This window comes from Papio anubis, chromosome 16 (assembly GCF_008728515.1).
Source record: "Papio anubis isolate 15944 chromosome 16, Panubis1.0, whole genome shotgun sequence".
NCBI lineage: Eukaryota > Metazoa > Chordata > Mammalia > Primates > Cercopithecidae > Papio > Papio anubis.
In genome coordinates, this window is record NC_044991.1 from 28910039 (window position 1) to 28928400 (window position 18362).

The following is an 18362-nucleotide window of genomic DNA, read 5'->3' on the forward strand; positions in this document are numbered from 1 at the left end:
TATTTCTGCCCATCTGTATCAATCTGGGTCTGTTTCCGAACGCAAACGTATCTCTCATGTGTTTCGACCCACTGACCCCTAATCCCTTACTCTCTGCTTTGTATTTCTTCTTTTCTTTCCTTTTTTTTTTTTTTTTTTTTTGGAGACGGAGTCTTGCTCTGTTGCCCAGCCTGGAGTGCAGTGGCGCGGCTCACCGCAACCTCCTCCTCCCGGGTTCAAGCAATTCTCCTGCCTCAGCCTCCCGTGTAGCTGGGATTACAGGCACCCACCACCACGCCAAGCTAATTTTTGTATTATTATTATTTTGTTTTCGAGACGGAGTCTTGCTCTGTCGCCCAGGCTGAAGTGCAGTGAGGCGATCTCGGCTCACTGCAACCTCCGCCTCCCGTGTTCAAGCCATCCTCCTGTCTCAGCCTCCCAAGTAACTGGGATAACAGGCGCCCGCCACCGCGCCCGGTTAAATTTTATATTTTTAGTAGAGACGGGGTTTTACCATGTTGGCCATGCTGGTTTTGAACTCCTGATCTCGTGATCCGCCCGCCTCAGTTTCCCAAAGTGCTGGGATTACAGGCATGAGCCACCTCGCCCGGACTTAATTTTTGTATTTTCAGTAGAGACCTGGTCTCAAACTCCTGATCTCAAGTGATCCGCCCGCCTTGGCCTCCCAAAGTGACAGGCGTGAGACATCGCACCCTCCCTTCTGCTCTGTACTTCTTCATCGTACTTATCACAACTTGAGTATTACACGTATTTGTCTGTCTCCTCTCTCTAAAAAGTAACTCCCAGGAACATGGAGTGTGCTCAACAAACATCTGAACCAACCTGATTCGCGTATCCTCTCAGTGTCTCCTTTTAATCTCAACAATTGTGTTTCACACTTTCTCAGTATGCAAATATCTTTCTCGGTCTGGGGTCATGCCTTTCGGTTTCTGCCCTAGTGCCAAGGCCTCTTAAGTTTATCAGCGTGTGGACCACGGATTCGCAGAGGCCTGAGCTGTGGCGCGGCCGGGCTATGGCGCGTCGTCGGGCCTCAAGCACAGCCCCTTGTCCCTCGCTGGCTCTGTTCGGTACTTCCTCGGGTGCTCGCCCGGGCCCCTGCCATCTCTCACTTCAGCCCCGTGGGTTCTGCCCCACGTCTGTCTCCTTGGGTGTCTGAAGAGACAAGTCCCGCGCCGACGCCCCCGCGAACGCACGTGACCGCGCCCGGTGGTGCCCCCTTAGTCAACGCCGCGCAGTGCCCCTCCCGGAGCCCGCCGCTTCCGCCGGGCCGCGCGGCCCCGCCCCCAGCCGCTAGGAACCAATCCGCATGCACGCTGCTTGGCCCCGCCCGGGCACCCTTCTCGGCGCGCGCCCCTCCCTCCGCCCGCCCGCCGGCCCGCCCGTCAGTCTGGCAGGCAGGCAGGCAGGCAGTCGGTCCGAGTGGTTGTGGGCTCTTCAGGTCTGCCACACGGCGTCTTCTTTCCTCCTCCCAGTCAGCGGCGGCGGCTGCACCGGCGGCGGCGCAGTCCCTTCAGGAGGGGCGATAGAAGCTGAGCGGCGGCCGCCGAGCGTCGAGCTCAGCGCGGCGGAGGCGGCGGCGGCCCGGCAGCCAACATGGCGGCGGCGGCGGCGGCGGGCGCGGGCCCGGAGATGGTCCGCGGGCAGGTGTTCGACGTGGGACCGCGCTACACCAACCTCTCGTACATCGGCGAGGGTGCCTACGGCATGGTGTGGTGAGTGTCCGCGCCCGGCCACGCCCGGCCCCCCGCCGCCCGGGGCCGCAGCGGACGCAGCCTCGGCCTCGCCGGCGCCTCGGCCTCAGGCGCCGCGGCGACCTCGAACCCGGACTTCACTGCGGTCCGCGCGCCAGGGCTCGGGCGGGGCCCTGGGCCGGTTGAGGTTTAGGTGTTGTTGCTCTCGCGCTTCCCGGGCCGGCGGTCGCTCGGGAAGGGGCGCAGCGTGGGGGGCGGGGGGCGGAGGCCGGGACTAGTGCACCCTCGGCCCAGGGCGCAGCGCCGCCTTTAAAGTCTGGACCCTCGGGAAGGCAACGGAAGCGCCTCCACCCCCCAATTTGCTAGTATCATGGCCTTCTTTTGGACTTTCGATTGTAAAACCGGGAATTCCATCAGATGCTTGTCGGTGTTGGCGGCGGTGGCTGCTGAGGTCCTGAAAGCGGTTCGCCTCCGTGTGTGTGCAGAACACCGAAATAATTTTTCTCTCCTCGCCTCTGTTTGCAGCCAACGGCTTTCATTAACTGTCCTCAGCGGTGCTAATGGTGGTCTCCGCGCAGGCTTTCTAAAATGGATTACTGACACCAGTGTTGGCGGAGTATTTCCGTCTTGAAGTTTGTACTTTCAAGTGGATTTTAATATCGTACTGCTAGCGTTTCAGGAAGGATAAACCAACATTACTCTCTTCATTTATTAAAGATCCATTTAGAGTTGGGCCTAATTTGACTTTTTTTTTAGCTCCCAAGTGAGCTCTTTTACCAGCATAAATGCTCCCAGATGTTTTAGCCCAATTGCTATGGACTCCTGTTAATGAATTAGTGGTCATTATGTATGCAGCCTTAATGGAGTTATTGCAGAATCACGTGTAGACTCCCTCATCTTGATTCAGGTCCCTTAGAAAAGTGAAATGATAGTGACGGTTTTTCTTTTTCTCTTTTTTTTGAGACGGGGTCTCGCTCTGTTGCCCAGGCTCAAGTGCAGTGGCGCGATCTCTGTTCACTTCAACCTCCGCCTCCTAGGTTCAAGCGATTCTCTTGCCTCAGCCTCCCTAGTAGCTGAGACTACAGGCGCGCGCCACCACGCCCGGCTAATTTTTGTATTTTTTAGTAGAGACAGGGTGTCACCATGTTGACCCGGATGGTCTCAATCTATTGATCTAGTGATCCGCCCGCCTCGGCCTCCCAAAGTGCTGGGATTACAGGCGTGAGCCACCACGCCCCGCTGACCGTATTGGTTTTTTTTTTTTGTTTTTTTTGTTTTTTTTGTTTTTTTGAGACGGAGTCTCGCTGTGTCGCCCAGGCTGGAGTGCAGTGGCGCGATCTCGGCTCACTGCAAGCTCCGCCTCCCGGGTTCACGCCATTCTCCCGCCTCAGCCTCCGAGTAGCTGGGACTACAGGCGCCCGCCACCACGCCCGGCTAGTTTTTTGTATTTTTTAGTAGAGACGGGGTTTCACCATGTTAGCCAGGATGGTCTCGATCTCCTGACCTCGTGATCCACCCGCCTCGGCCTCCCAAAGTGCTGGGATTACAGGCTTGAGCCACCGCGCCCGGCCCGTATTGTTTTTTTTTAAAGCAAACTAGCGGTAGCATTTTGTGCTGGTGAGGACTTGTGGAAATAGATTTCCTTAAATCTGAATCTTGTGAATGTGTCTTTTGTGTTGACTGAAGGAAGTAAACTAATAATTTATTGAGCACTTCGTGGCAGGTACTGTGCTACATATATTATTTCATTTTATTTGAACAGCCACATTGAGGGAGGAAGATGGTGTTATTCCTTTTTTCAGGTGAGAAAGTGTTTCGAGGTGAAGCCAATTCCTGAGGTCATAGAACTAGAGTTATTAAGATTGTAGACTGAGATTCTACTAGACACACTGCAGCTCTTTTAAGCTGTCTTTAGGAAAACACTCTGCGTTCCTTAGTGTAATTAATACTTGCAGAATTTTCTGTATCTTACTGTTACAAAGTAAATACAAGTCTGTTTCAGAAATGTATTCAAATTTCAATCATCATAATTTTAGAAATGCCATAGAAGGCATGTTTTACCAAGTAAGGTAGCTAGATAGAAAGATTAGTTAAAATTCTTTTAAAATAGACTTTAACTGAATCTTTAATGTTTTCACTTTCTTTAGGAGCAAAATGCTGAATACAACTGTGAAAATTAATATGAACTCACAGGCTTAGGAGCCAAGAGAGAATTTAAATTAGGTCGAGCCTAAAAGAAATAAGGCCCTGAAAAGTAATGAAGAGAAAGTATTGCCAGTAGCATTATTTCTCCACCATACATCTCATTGCTGTTGCACTCACTGGGAAGCGTGCCAGTGAACATGTCTCATTATGAGAGGCTCAGAATTTCCCATCACATCCTTTGGCCCTTTTAACAAGATTAGCTTATCTAAAATGTGGACTGAAAAAAGTCTTTTACGTTTAGGACATGTCAATTGAAAAGATACCCCCATCTGATAAGATTTCTCCTGTCTGATAAGGTTTTTACTAGTCTGAAGTTGTTTAGATGTGGGAACCACTTCTGTCACTGCTGTAGGCTTATTTGACCATCTGACTCTCCATTTGAAATGCTAAGTCCTCTTTTTGTGATTTTCCTTTCCTAAGTGAAATACAAATATAATTGGAATTTGAATCCTAGATCCAGATTATAGCCTTTTATCAGGTTGATGACATACCCTGCTGTTAACCTTCTCCATTGCACGTTATTAGCATTTAATAAATGTTGGCTAACAGTGCTGGGTTTATGGAGGGCTTGTTGAAATATTCACTAATATTTGAATAGTGATCTTTTAAAAAATGTTTCCAGAAGGATTTATGGATTTTTAGCCATTTTTTAGATTTATCCCCCTCCATTTCCTTATCAATTCATTAGGAATTGTGACTATTTTGTTTAGAGCCCTTTCCTAATCATTATGTAGAGGATGTAAAGATGAAGAGTGGGGTTTGAGTTGGGCCTTTAAGAGTGGGTGTGATTTTGATGTGCAGATAATAGGAGCAAGTGACAGCTTGAGCTGTGGAATCTAATCCTGGAAATGTACTTAGGTGGCAAACTGTAGAGGACTCCAAAGGCAAAAGTAAGTTTTACTGTATATTTGTTCAGTGGAGGAAGCATCTTTTTATTTGTTTATTTAATTTTTTTTTTTTTTTTTGAGATGGAGCCTTGCCCTGTCGCCCAGGCTGGGGTGCAGTGGCATGATCTCGGCTCTCTGCAACGTCTGCCTCCTAGGTTCAAGCGATTCTCCTGCTTCAGCCTCCTGAGTAGCTGGAACTACAGGCGCGTGCCACCACGCTCAGCTAATTTTTTTGTATTTTTGTAGAGACGGGGTTTTGCCATGTTGGCCAAGATGGTCTCGAACTCCTGACCTCAAGTGATTCCCCCTGACCTCAGCCTCCCAGAGTGCTGTGATTATAGGCGTGAGCCACCGCGCCTGGCCTTGTTTTGAAAGAGGCAGTCATACATGGTCAATTTTGAAATTTTTTGGGAAGACGAATCAACGCTAGTGGGAATGAAGGAAGAAGAACTGGAGTGGGGAAATAAATTAGGAAAGTGTAACCACCTAGAGGTGCAGTAATAAAGTGGCAGTGAAAGGTGGCAGGTGGAGGTGAAGAGCTTTGTATTGACAGAAATAGTAACAGGGACCCTTGTGGGAAGAGTGGTAGAAAAAGTTTTTAATCATGGCAAGTATGGGTGGAATCAAACGATGATGAGACCTTAAAGGGTAAGAGACCAAGAGAGGTGGGATTTGGATTGGAGGAATTTCTGAGATAGAGCAAGGCTTGCGGGTTGAGTGGCTCTGGGCGGTTGTTCATTCTGAGGCTTCTGGGTTGGGAGCCTGGGAGATGGTGGTGCCATTATCCAAGTAAAGGAGTACTGTTAGGCAGAGCAGATTTGGCAGGGAGAAATAGTTCTGGTTTGAACGGGTTAAGTTTGTAATGCCTGTAGGCCGTTCAGGCTATATCCAGAAGCCATCTTAAAATTTGTAAGAGGGGAGCAGGAACTGAAGATGAAAATTAGTGTAAATAGTAGTTAAAATCTTAAGTGGATGAGCACAGATTGTTGTTGTTGTTGTTGTTGTTGTTGTTGTTGAGACGGAGTCTCGCTCTGTCTCCCAGGCTGGAGTGCAGTGGCGTGATCTCACTCACTGCAGGCTCCGCCTCCCGGGTTCACGCCATTCTCCTGCCTCAGCCTCCCAAGTAGCTGGGACTACAGGTGCCTGCCACCACGCCCAGCTAATTTTTTGCATTTTTAGTAGAGACGGGGTTTCACCGTGTTAGCCAGGATGGTCTCGATCTCCTGACCTCCTGATCCGCCCGTCTCGGCCTCCCAAAGTGCTGGGATTACAAGCGTGAGCCACCGTGCCCGGCAAGCACAGATTCTTATTTGGGTCATTGGTTAGGTGAGATTGCAATCATGTTTTCTATATTTATCTTTTTGGTAAAAAATACATAGCATTTGATAGATTTTTTCAAAAGAGTCCATTATCCCAGAAACATTACGAACCACTGAAGTAGAACAGAAGGACCAACCAGGTAACTCTGGCAAAGGAAGAGGAAGCTGATGACTGGTCAGATGTATAAGAGAACAGTGTAGACAGGGAGGAAGGAGAGGAGAGATTGAAACACTCTTAGTATGCTTGATCATCTTAAGACTAATATAGCAAGTGTCTATTTTGGATAAATTGAGTTTGAAATACTGTTTCTGAATGCGACAAGAGAGCTCATGGGGTCATCTCCATAGAGATGTTAATTGAAGCCTTGAGAGTAGATAAAACATCTGAGAACTAAGCCAAAGGAGTGCCTGCCTTTACTATGTCAATAAAGGGCAACTTATGGAAGAGGACAGAGGAAATGTGGCCAGAGAGACCAAAGAACTGGGAGTGCACATTATGAAAGTAGCCAAGGGAGATGGTACTCATTAAGGGATTGGTATTGAATACTATAGAAGGGAAACAATGCAGCTGACAAGTCATATTTGTTGACTTTCAGCCCTTTTTTTTTTTTTTTTTTTTGAGACAGAGTCTTGTTCTGAGTCTTGTTCTTGTTCAGAGTCTCCCAGACTGGAATGCAGTGGCATAATCTTGGCTCACTGCAATCTCTGCGTCCTGGATTCAAGTGATTCTCTTGCCTCAGCCTCCCAAGTAGCTGGGATTACAGTTGTGTGCCACCACACCCGGCTAATTTTTGTATTTTTAGTAGAGACGGGGTGTCGCCATGTTGGCCAGGCTGGTCTCAAACTCCTGACCTCAGGTGATCACCCTGCCTCAGCCTCCCAAAGTGCTGGGATTACAGTGTGAACCACTGTGCCTGGCCTCTTTTTCTTTTTTTTAAAGTGATGATGTTCAACTTGGGAAAGCTGAATGAATAAAAGAAAAAAAGAGGGGATGGTTTCAACTAAAATTTCACTGTGATCACATTCCGGATGGCAGAATTTCTTGTCTTGTTAAGGTTATTGTGATTATAGCAGACTAGTAGAACTACCACGTATTCAGCACTCTGTTTTGTATTTTACATACGTTAAGGCTAAGCCATATAACCATGCAGCAAAAGTGGTAACTTATGTTTGTTTTTTACCCCACAAGTGAAGAAACTTGAGGCACACAGAGGTTAGTTAACTTGCCCAGTGACACACAGCTAGGAAGTGATGAAGCAACCCCAGTTTGTCTGGTTCCTAAGTAATGCTCCACCAAAGATGAGAGTTGAGAAAATAGATTATTTCAGTAACAAGAAGTATCTGTTGTCTGCTTTTGCTTGTATCACTTTTTAGCGTTTAAAACCTTTCAGGCTGGGCGCGGTGGCTCAAGCCTGTAATCCCAGCACTTTGGGAGGCCGAGACGGGCGGATCACGAGGTCAGGAGATCGAGACCATCCTGGCTAACATGGTGAAACCCCGTCTCTACTAAAAAGTACAAAAAACTAGCCGGGCGAGGTGGCGGGCGCCTGTAGTCCCAGCTACTCGAGAGGCTGAGGCAGGAGAATGGCGTAAACCCGGGAGGCGGAGCTTGCAGTGAGCTGAGATCCGGCCACTGCACTCCAGCCTGGGCCACAGAGCGAGACTCCGTCTCAAAAAAAAATAAAAAAAAATAAAAAATAAATAAAACCTTTCATGCAGAGTTATTTACTCAGAAAATGTTTATTGAACTCTTCATCCAAATAATGGGATGGAATTAGGGAATAATACAGAAAAGATACCAGTGCTGTCCAGGAGTTTGTGAAGTGCTGAGAGAAAAAGAAGAGCAGAGTGACTTGGGGCTGTCTTGCTATGGCTTCCCAGACTTCTGACCTAAGTGTTGATGTGTGAGTAGGAGTTTGCCTTGAGAAGTGCATTCTAGGCAAAGTGAAGTGTGCATGTAAAGAGCATGAACACAGTGCATCAGGTCAGGAAAGCCACAAATTTCTTGGGATGGCTGGAGTCTAGGGTGCCTTAGTAAGAAGGTGGGAGTTAACAAAGCTGAGGGTAGGCAAGGCCAAATCCTGAAGGGCATTATTTGCTAAGGACTTTGGACTTGATCTTGTAGGTGACAGAGTCATTAAAGGATGTCCCTCTTTCTGCCAGTTCCACCCCCACTTTGTCTCTTATGCTTTCTGCCCATTGTTCCTACTTTTTTTTTTTTTTTTTTTTGAGATGAAGTTTTGCTTGGAGGCTTACTGCATCCTCGCCTCCTGGGTTCAAGCAATTCAGCCTCAGCCTCCTGAGTAGCTGGGATTACAGGCATGTGCTACCACGCCTGGCTAATTTTTGTATTTTTAGTAGAGAGAGGATTTCCCCATGTCAGCCGGGCTGGTCTCAAACTTCTGACCTCAGGTGATCCACCCGCCTCAGCCTCCCAAAGTACTGGGATTACAGGCGTGAGCCATCGCACCTGGCTGCATTGTGCCTACTTTATCTTGTGGTATTCAGTGGGGGTGATTTTACCTCCCTGCTACAGAGGCATTTGGAAATGTATTGGTGGGGGGGCTTTTTGTTGTGTTGTCACGTTGATTAGGGGGTGTTATTGGCCTTCAGTAGGCATGTCAGGGGCAGACATGCTAAATGATCTGGATTGCATGGTACACTCCCTCCACTGGAGAATCATCCTGCCAAGATGCCCATACTACATCACCCCAGCCCGCCCCAAGAAACATCAGGCCCTATTTAAGTCCTGCTTTTCTCTAAAGCTCGTCTCTGTGAACTTTGCCTTGTTGCTTCTTGTTAATGCACTCTCTTCATGGATCTCTGCTGGCTGTTTGTACCAGCTGTTTGAAAGGCAGGAACAGCAATAACATACCTATAAAAGCTCTAGACCTGGAAACAGAGATCTTGATTGAGATTCTTAGTTTTGCTTGCTCATTGTTTACTTGCCATTTAATCAAGAAGTCTCTTGTACACTTTTGGAGCTCAAAGATGCAAAGAGAGCGGCTTACGTAAGTAACAGAAGAATCTAGTGTTTCTGAGCAGAGTTTAGAGTAAAAGGATAACTCAAAACAAAATTGATTTTTATATTAATAGTATCCTTAATGATGTATTCCTGGTAGTTAGCTATAACCATTACACCATTCCCATAATCTGATTTGTATAAATTCAAGTTGACTTTTCCCAAAAGCTATATGTAATTTATTCCTCACCTTGCTCACAATTTAAATACCTATTGATTGAAAAACACCTGATTCCCCAACAAACATCCAGAGCTCCTTGCCTCCAGCCTACTCCACCCACCCTCTTGCCTAATCCTGAGATGCTTTTTGCTCCCCTTTAACTTTGCTTCTTTTCTTTCACTTCTTGAGGCTCCCACACCGAGAGGTGCTTAGCAGCTCATCCAGTAGCTGCACTGCCTCTGCTCCCTCTAGGAAAGGCCACCCACCTGAGCTTTGAAATGGCCCACACCATACCAGAAGGAGGAGGGGAGATTCCAGGAGGATTCAGACCCTACCCAGGCTTTCTGGAAACTGAGCAGAACCACAGGCGGAGAAAGCTATAGGCAGCTGAACAAAATTTATGTGTTTCTATTTCCCCAGCTATAAAATGAAAGGATTGGGCTCTGTCTGTGGTTTTCAAACATTCTCTTCTTTTAGGGGCTTCAGGCCTCATCCCAAGTAGGGAAACTTCACATACAGCATCCTCTCCCCTAATCCCTGTTTTTTCCATTCTTTGCTCTTCTTTTATCTACCTCCTTCCCCTCCCCTTTCCCTTCTTTCTTCCTCTGTCCTTAGTCTTTTTTCTTTTTCTTAATTTCCTTTTAGTCATTATCATTTTCCTTTTTTTTTTTTTGAGACATAGACTCGCTCTGTCACCCAGGCTGAGGTGCAGTGGCACGATCTCAGCTCACTGCAACCTCTGCCTCCCGGGTTCAAGTGATTTCTCCTGCCTCAGCCTCCTGAGTAGCTGAGACAACAGGCGCGTGCCACCACGTTGGGCTAATTTTTGTATTTTTAGTAGAGAAGGGGTTTCACAGTGTTAGCCAGGATGGTCTCAATCTCTTGACCTCGTGATCTTGCCCGCCTTGGCCTCCCAGAGTGCTGGGATTACAGACATGAGCCACTGTGCCTGGCAGTCATTATCATTTTCAATTCACATAGGTAGTAACTATTAGGGTTAGCAGGGTAAGATTCCATTTGGAAAAAGGATTTGATTGCTTTAAAAATGATGTTGGGTAACCCACAGGATAGATGCTCTCCAAGGTCCCTCCCAGATTCTCAGACTCAAGGCAGGCCCTGGGGTTTGAACCTATGGCCAGTAGGAGCTGGATAGCAGGTGTCTGCATGGTATATGCCATGACCAACTGACTAATGTTAGTTGCAAGCCTGCCTTGCTGGTTTCAGCTTCATTCTCATTCTTGTCTTTTTTCTTTTCTTGTTTTTTTGAGACAGTCTCACTCTGTTGCCCAGGCTGGAGTGCAGTGGTACAATCTTGGCTCACTGCAACCTCTGCCCCCAGGTTGAAGCAGTTCTGCTGCCTCAGCCTCTTGAGTAGCTGGGATTACAGGCACCTGCCACTGTGCCCAGCTAATTTTTTTTTTTTTTTTTTTTTTGTAGTTTTTAGTAGAGATGGGCTTTCACCATGTTGCCCAGGCTGGTCTTGAACTTCTGACCTCGTGATCCACTCGCCTCGGCCTCCCAAAGGGCACCTGACCATCATCCTTGTCTTTGAGGTATTATATTTTTCACTTTACACATAAGGAAACTAGGTCTCAGGTAACTCGTTCCGGGTTCACAGCCAGTAAGTATATTGCAGAACTGAGATCTAAATTGAGATTTATGTAGACCCCAAATCCTGTGACCTTTTTTTCTTTTAACTACTATAGGTTTTCTCTGTTATACCGAGTTACCTAGAAACATACTTCCTACAGCCTGGGTTTCTGAATGGATTAGCCCTAAAGTATAAAATGATTATGTCATTGCAGACAGACCTGAAGAAGAGGCTAGAAAGGATTAGAGTTAAAGTAACTTTGTTTTTTGTTTTTGTTTTTTCTTTATCTCCAAAGGCTCTGTCATCTAGCAACTTAGTTTTTATCAGGAAGTAGTGTTGATTTCTTCCCATTCCTTCTAGTTACCTCTACCAGTTTCTTGATTTTCATTCTTTTTTTTTTTTTTTTTTTTTTTTTGAGACGGAGTCTCGCTCTGTCACCCAGGCTGGAATGCAGTGGCCGGATCTCAGCTCACTGCAAGCTCCGCCTCCCGGGTTTACGCCATTCTCCTGCCTCAGCCTCCCGAGTAGCTGGGACTACAGGCGCCCGCCACCTCGCCCGGCTAGTTTTTTGTATTTTTAGTAGAGACGGGGTTTCACCGTATTAGCCAGGATGGTCTCGATCTCCTGACCTCGTGATCCGCCCGTCTCGGCCTCCCAAAGTGCTGGGATTACAGGCTTGAGCCACCGCGCCCGGCCAGATTTTCATTCATTTAATATTATTAAACATGTACCTGATTATGTGCTAGGCAGTAGAAACAAAGTAGTGAACAAAAGTTGTTCTTACACTTTGGTGTTTACAGTCCACCAGGGCAGTAATAACATTTACTGAGTGTGATGAGGTGTGGAGTGCCACTGGATAATATAAAAGGTGAAGCTACGATATGGTGAGTAGTCAGGAAGGGTTTCCTGGAGGAAGTGGTATTTAAGCTGGGACCTGAAGGAAGACTTAGAGCTAGCTAGGTAAAAGGTAGGGTAGAGTGCTGGAGTGTTTTAGACACTACCTTGTAGGGACTGCATTATAAAAAATGAAAAGTTTATGATTAAGATCTGGGGGCCTTTGTCATGTTACTGCAAGGATAGAAAGTGCAGTTAAAGCTTCAGGTATAGTTGGAACGAGGAACTGGAAAATAGACCAACGGAGCTACCTCCCTCCCTCTTTACTGTTACAAAATCTTCTTGCACCCTACGTCTCTGAACAGCTGGGTTTTTTCCCCCTCTTTTCTCTTTGTCACTTCCCCATGCACTAAGCAGAGGAGAGCTGACCCTAGCTCCCTGAAGGTGTGTGTCTTCAGGTTTTTTAATGACCAGAGGCTGAGAACACTCTGAATCCAATTCCAAGTGGAACAAAATCTGTAAAAACACTGTTAGGGAGATCATTCTGCACAGAAGAGTTAACTCCACCTGGCCTTTCCAGCCTGGGAGAGTGTCTGCCTCTGGTCTAGTCAGCTGAGGCCCAAGGTGCGGTCATTTATTAAATAAAGCTGCATATCTCGGAACGTCTGAAGGGCAAGGTGGGAGTTGTCAAAAGGGATCTCTCATTGATTTCTGACTTGTTAGGTTAAAGTTCTTGGTGCTCTTTTCCCTGCCATTCTCCAGGGAGTGTGTATCACTCTCCAGTTTTTACAGATGAGGAAAATGAAACAAAAGTTGGGTAACTTGCCAGTCACAAGTAAGGGGTCAAAGGATTGTCACGAGGATTAAATAAAACAGTATAGTTGAAGTGCTGAGCACTTGGTACCTAGTTAATTCTCTGTTACTCCTTTGAAGTAAACAGGGTTGGCAAGATGTGAATCCCCTTTTGCCTCAGTCTCTATGTAAAGCAGAATGTGCAGAAGTACAAATATTTGGCTTGGTGGTCAGATGACTTTACAATGGTATGGAATTGATACACATTCAGTAGACACCTTACTTCCGAGTACCCATGCAACTGTTCTGTTTTTCATTTTCAGTGTAGTATTTTATACATCATATGAGTTATTCTACCCTTTTATTATAAAATGGACTTTGTGTTAGATGATTTTGCCCACCTGTAGGCTAGTGTAAGTGTTCTGAACATGTTTAAGGTAGGCTAAGCTAAGCTGTGATATTTGGTAGGTTAGGTGTATTAAATGCATTTTCAGCTAAGCTGGGCGCAGGACTCATGCCCAGGACTTTGGGAGGCCGAGGCATGAGGATTCCTTGAGCTTAGGAGTTTGAGACCAATCCAGGCAACCCAGTGAGGCCTCGTCTGTACTAAAGTTACTAAAAAAAAAAAAAAAAGCCAGGTGTGGTGGTACATGCCTATAGTCCCAGCTACTTGGGAGCCTGAGGCTGAGGATCACTTGAACCTGGGTGGTCAAGGCTACAGTGAGCCGTCCTTGTGCCACCACATTCCCGCCTGGCCACAGCAAGAAGTTTTCCAAAAAAGAAGCATTTCACCTTACGAGGTTTTCCATTTATGATGGGTTTATTGGGATGTAAGCCCGAAGTAAGTCAAGGAACATCTTTATATAGTTAGAATAGGGACTGTCAAGTGTTTCATGCATAATCCAGATCTTCAGGAGGCAACATCAGGGAAACCTGAGTTTAGGGATATTCTACAAAATAACTAGCCTGTAAACCTCAAAATTAAGTCAAGATCATGGAACCAAGAAAACACTGAGGAATTGTTCCACATTAAAGTAGTGTATAAAAACATGGCAACTCCATGTGGTTCATAATTCTGAGTCGGCATGATTGGCAAAACTAGAATGAGGTCTGAAGATTAGATTGTAGTCGTATATCTGTGTTAATGATTTAATTTTTATCTTCTTTTTTTTAACTTTTTTTTTGGTATTTTCTTTTTTATTTTTTTCCTTCATTTTTGTTTGTTTTTTTGTTTGTTTTTTGTTACAAACCCTTGTGTCAATGGCTGACTGCTCTGCTGTGTACAAAACCCCAACCCAGGAACAGGTTGTCTATGAATGGTTTAGCACTGGGTCCCCTGTGAATGTGCATTGTATTACGGGCGAAAGGGTGGTCGCCTTTCTACTGCGCCAAGTTTTCCAGCATGAGGGACTTTCCATATCTGGTCCTCAGCTATGATGTGGTGGGGGACCAGCTATCTGAGGCTAACCGAGGCTTCACATGTGGCTGCCCTATCATTTCGCCGGGGCAGGATTCTGACTTAGAGGCCTTTGGTCATAATCTTACAGATAAGTGTTGATGATTTCGACGGTTGCATTTTGATTTTGTGGGAGAATAGTCTTGTTTTGTTTGTAGGAAATAGTCACTAAAGTATTGGGGGATAATGAGAAAGAATTATTGACAAACTTACTCTCACATGCTTCGGAGACTAAAAGTTTGATAAGCTAGATGTAGAACTTTTCTATGGTTTGAGATATAGTTCCTTTTCTCTAAAGAGTTGTTGGTTGGCCGGGCGCGGTGGCTCAAGCCTGTAATCCCAGCACTTTGGGAGGCCGAGGCGGGTGGATCACGAGGTCAGGAGATCGAGACTATCCTGGCTAACATGGTGAAACCCCGTCTCTACTAAAAATACAAAAAAAAACTAGCCGGGCGTGGTGGCGGGCGCCTGTAGTCTCAGCTACTTGGGAGGCTGAGGTGGGAGAATGGCGTGAACCCGGGAGGCGGAGCTTGCAGTGAGCCGAGATCACGCCACTGCACTCCAGCCTGGGAGCACAGCGAGACTCCGTCTCAAAAAAAAAAAAAAAAAAGAGTTGTTGGTGAGTCTCTTTCAAAAAGGTACTTGAGTGAGGATGTGTTGAAATTTGTGGGAAGCTGTGAAAGGCAGCTTTTAGCCTACCGAAAGAGGACTGGCCTGGAAGGCAGAGACCTGAGTCTTAGTCCCTGCTTCCAATGGCATGTCACATGGGCATGTGCTGGTCACTCTGCTTCTGCAGATTTTTGTTTTTCTCATCTGTGGAGTTAAGGGATTGGGATGGTTTCTAGGGTCTCTTACAGCTCTAATATTGTCGCTGCCCTCAGGAACATTACATGAAATTAGTGTGTATGCTGTACGTTAAGAAGATTCGTGTGTAGATTGTTTCCCAGTTGCTGAGCTGTCTTTAGTGTAATTTACCTCAGAAATCTCTGGATAATCATTATTGAGATATAATGAAATAGGAAAAAACTTGAAATAGGTTAAAAACTAGTAAATTGATTTACTTCAACATTAAAAGCCCACAATTAAACCCTTGAGGGAAATGACTTTTTCTTTTTTTTTTTTGGTCTGCAAGTAAGGTTGGAACTTTGTAATACTGTATGACAGTAGTCGTTTACCTCACAAATTAGATTATTCATGTGTATTTGACTGAAGAGAGTTTTTACCTAGTGGCTGGAATGAAGGTTAATGCTGGTATTTTGGCATTGGGAAAAAAAGGTGTAATGAAAAATGTCAAATTTGAGAGATGGAGAAATACTTAAATGGAACTGATTTAAAAGCAGTTCTGAAAAAGAAAGAACTTGGTACAGTCTTTCTATGAAAGAAAAGACTTTACTGCACAGCTAAAGAAAATAAAGCAGGCCGGGCGCGGTGGCTCACGCCTGTAATCCCAGCACTTTGGAAGGCCGAGGCGGGCGGATCACAAGGTCAGGAGATCGAGACCATGGTGAAACCCCGTCTCTACTAAAAATAGAAAAAATTAGCCGGGCGCAGTGGCAGGCGCCTGTAGTCCCAGCTACTCGGGAGGCTGAGGCAGGAGAATGGCGTGAACCCAGGAGGCGGAGCTTGCAGTGAGCCGAGATTGCGCCACTGCACTCCAGCCTGGGCGACAGAGCGAGACTCCGTCTCAAAAAAAAAAAAAAAGAAAATAAAGCAAAAACAATACGTTGCCCCATTAATATTTGAATTCTCTGAACACAAGGCAAGCTAGCAAAGTAGAGTAGTATCTTTGCCTCACCTTGGCCACAAGAATTTGTTTTGTTAGTAACCAAGTTCAGTGTACTGCTATTTAGCTTTTTCACTACAGATGTTTAAAATGTTTCTTTTTTTTTTTTTTTTTTTTTTTGAGACGGAGTCTCGTGCTGTGTCACCCAGGCTGGAGTGCAGTGGCGCGATCTTGGCTCACTGCAAGCTCCGCCTCCCAGGTTCACGCCATTCTCCTGCCTCAGCCTCCGAGTAGCTGGGACTACAGGCGCCCGCCACCACGCCCGGCTAATTTTTTGTATTTTTAGTAGAGACGGGGTTTCACCATGTTAGCCAGGATGGTCTCGATCTCCTGACCTCGTGATCCACCCGCCTCGGCCTCCCAAAGTGCTGGGATTACAGGCTTGAGCCACCGCGCCTGGCCTAAAATGTTTCTTTTTGGGGTTTGTTTGAAATTTTTTTTTCCCTTTTCAATTTAGCCATGCTGAATGTATCCTCAAATAAATTTACATTTTTCCCGTTAAATCAACTTTGTTTCTGTTCCATGGTTGAGGTGAATACTTTATAAAGAAAAAAAATCAGTGTAGACTTTTCACACGTTAATTATTACTGCAGGGCTATATAGGCATATAAAAATATTAGATGTTATGTTTTGGACCAGTGAAAAAACAGTTGGTAGTAATGCTAGATTAAGACTTACCAGAATGTTCATCCCCTTAGTGAGCCATTCTACCTATGATAACATTTTGTAATGTTTTCAGGCATTCTTTTGGGACAGCCCTGATCACTTACCATTCAAAGGGATGATAAAAGTGACAATCTTTAGACGTGTTGTAAATTCTTTCTCTCTTTTGTCCAAAGGGAGCTAGAAAGGAAAGACATTTGTGATTCTCTGTGCACTTGAACACAACTGCTAGAAAGAGCTATTTAATTAATGCCACCAAGGCAGTGTAAGAGTTTATAGTAACATTAAGAGTGTTTCCGTTACCCAAGCGGGGCAAGATTCAGCATTCAAGAACTGGTAAATTTTGGCCACACGCGGTGGCTCACGCCTGTAATCCCAGCACTTTGGGAGGCTGAGGCAGGCGGATCACCTGAGGTCAGGAGTTTGAGACCAGCCTGACCAACATGGAGAAACCCCGTCTCTACTAGGCTGGTCTCGAGCTCCTGACCTCAGGTGATCCGCCCGCCACCGCGCCCGGCCAATTCTTTTTTTTTTTTTTTGAGACGGAGTCTTGCTCTGTCACCCAGGCTGGAGTGCAGTGGCCGGATCACAGCTCACTGCAAGCTCCTCCTCTCGGGTTCACGCCATTCTCCTGCCTCAGCCTCCCGAGTAGCTGGGACTACAGGCACCCACCACTTCGCCCGGCTAGTTTTTTGTATTTTTTAGTAGAGACAGAGTTTCACTGTGTTAGCCAGGATGGTCTCGATCTCCTGACCTCGTGATCCGCCCGTCTCGGCCTCCCAAAGTGCTGGGATTACAGGCTTGAGCCACTGCACCCGGCCTTATCTCACTTATTTCTACATTTACTATTGTATTTTCTTACCTCTTTCAATCTTATTTTGAAATATCCATTTAAACATATGTAAGATATAAGTACTGTTTGTGACTGGGCATGGTGGCTCATGCCTGTAATCCCAGCACTTTGGAAGGCCAAGGCGGACAGATCACTTGAGGTAAGGAGTTCAAGACCAGCCTGGCCAACATGGCAAAATCCTGTCTCTACTAAAAATACAGAAATTAGCTGGGCATGGTGGCGCCTGCCTGTAATCCTAGCTACTCCAGAGGCTGGGGCATGAGAATCACGTCAACCCAGGAGGCAGAGGCTGCAGTGAGCTGAGATCGCGCCACTGCGCTCCAGCCTGGGCAACAGAGCGAGACTCTGTCTCAGAAAAAAAAAAGAAAAAAGTACTGTTTACAGAATAAGTTAAATATGTGTAATCACTGTTCGAATTGCAAAAGGGAATGTTGCTAGTACCTTAGAAACGCCTTCTCATATCTCCTTAAGAGTTGAGTACATTCCGGCCGGGCACAGTGGCTCACGCCCGCAATCCCAGCAGTTTGGGATGCCGAGGCAGGCGGATCATGAGGTCAGGAGATTGAGACCATCCTGGTGAACACGGTGAAACCCCGTCTCTACTAAAAATACAAAAAAATTAGCCGGGCGTGGTGGCGGGCACCTGTAGTCCCAGCTTCTCGGGAGGCTGAGGCAGGAGAACGGCGTGAACTGGCAGTGGAGCCTGCAGTGAGCGGAGATCGCACCACTGCACTCCAGCCTGGGCGACAGAGCGAGACTCCGTCTCAAAAAAAAAAAAAGAGTTGAGTACATTCCTTAGTTTTGTGATAATTGTTCTTTTCAGACTCTTCTCCCTTTTTATTCTTTACTTTTATTGAAGTATAATACACATAAAGAAAAGTGGCCAGTTGTGGTGGTTCATGCCTGTAATTCCAACACTTTAGGGGGCCAAGGTGAGAGGATCACTTGAGCCCAGGAGTTCAAGACCAGCCTGGACTGATTATAGACGTGAGCAACCTTGACCTGCTAGGTATATACTTAGTAGCAGAATGACTGTGTCAGTCTGTGCATAGATTCCACTTTAGTGGATGTGCCAAACAGTTTTCCGAAGTGGTAAGATATTTCCA

The 18362-nt window shown here is 46.2% G+C and overlaps 1 protein-coding gene across 1 annotated transcript in view; it reads left to right on the forward strand.

The window, feature by feature from the left end:
- The first annotated feature begins 1331 nt into the window (after positions 1 to 1331).
- The window catches only part of MAPK1 (mitogen-activated protein kinase 1), a 107503-nt gene continuing 90472 nt past the window's right edge, over positions 1332 to 18362 (forward strand). Inside the window, exon 1 of the mRNA XM_003905274.3 lies at positions 1332 to 1712. Coding sequence (XP_003905323.1) covers positions 1594 to 1712 — 119 coding nt within the window. The 5' untranslated portion in view covers positions 1332 to 1593. The remainder of the gene's footprint in view (positions 1713 to 18362) is intronic.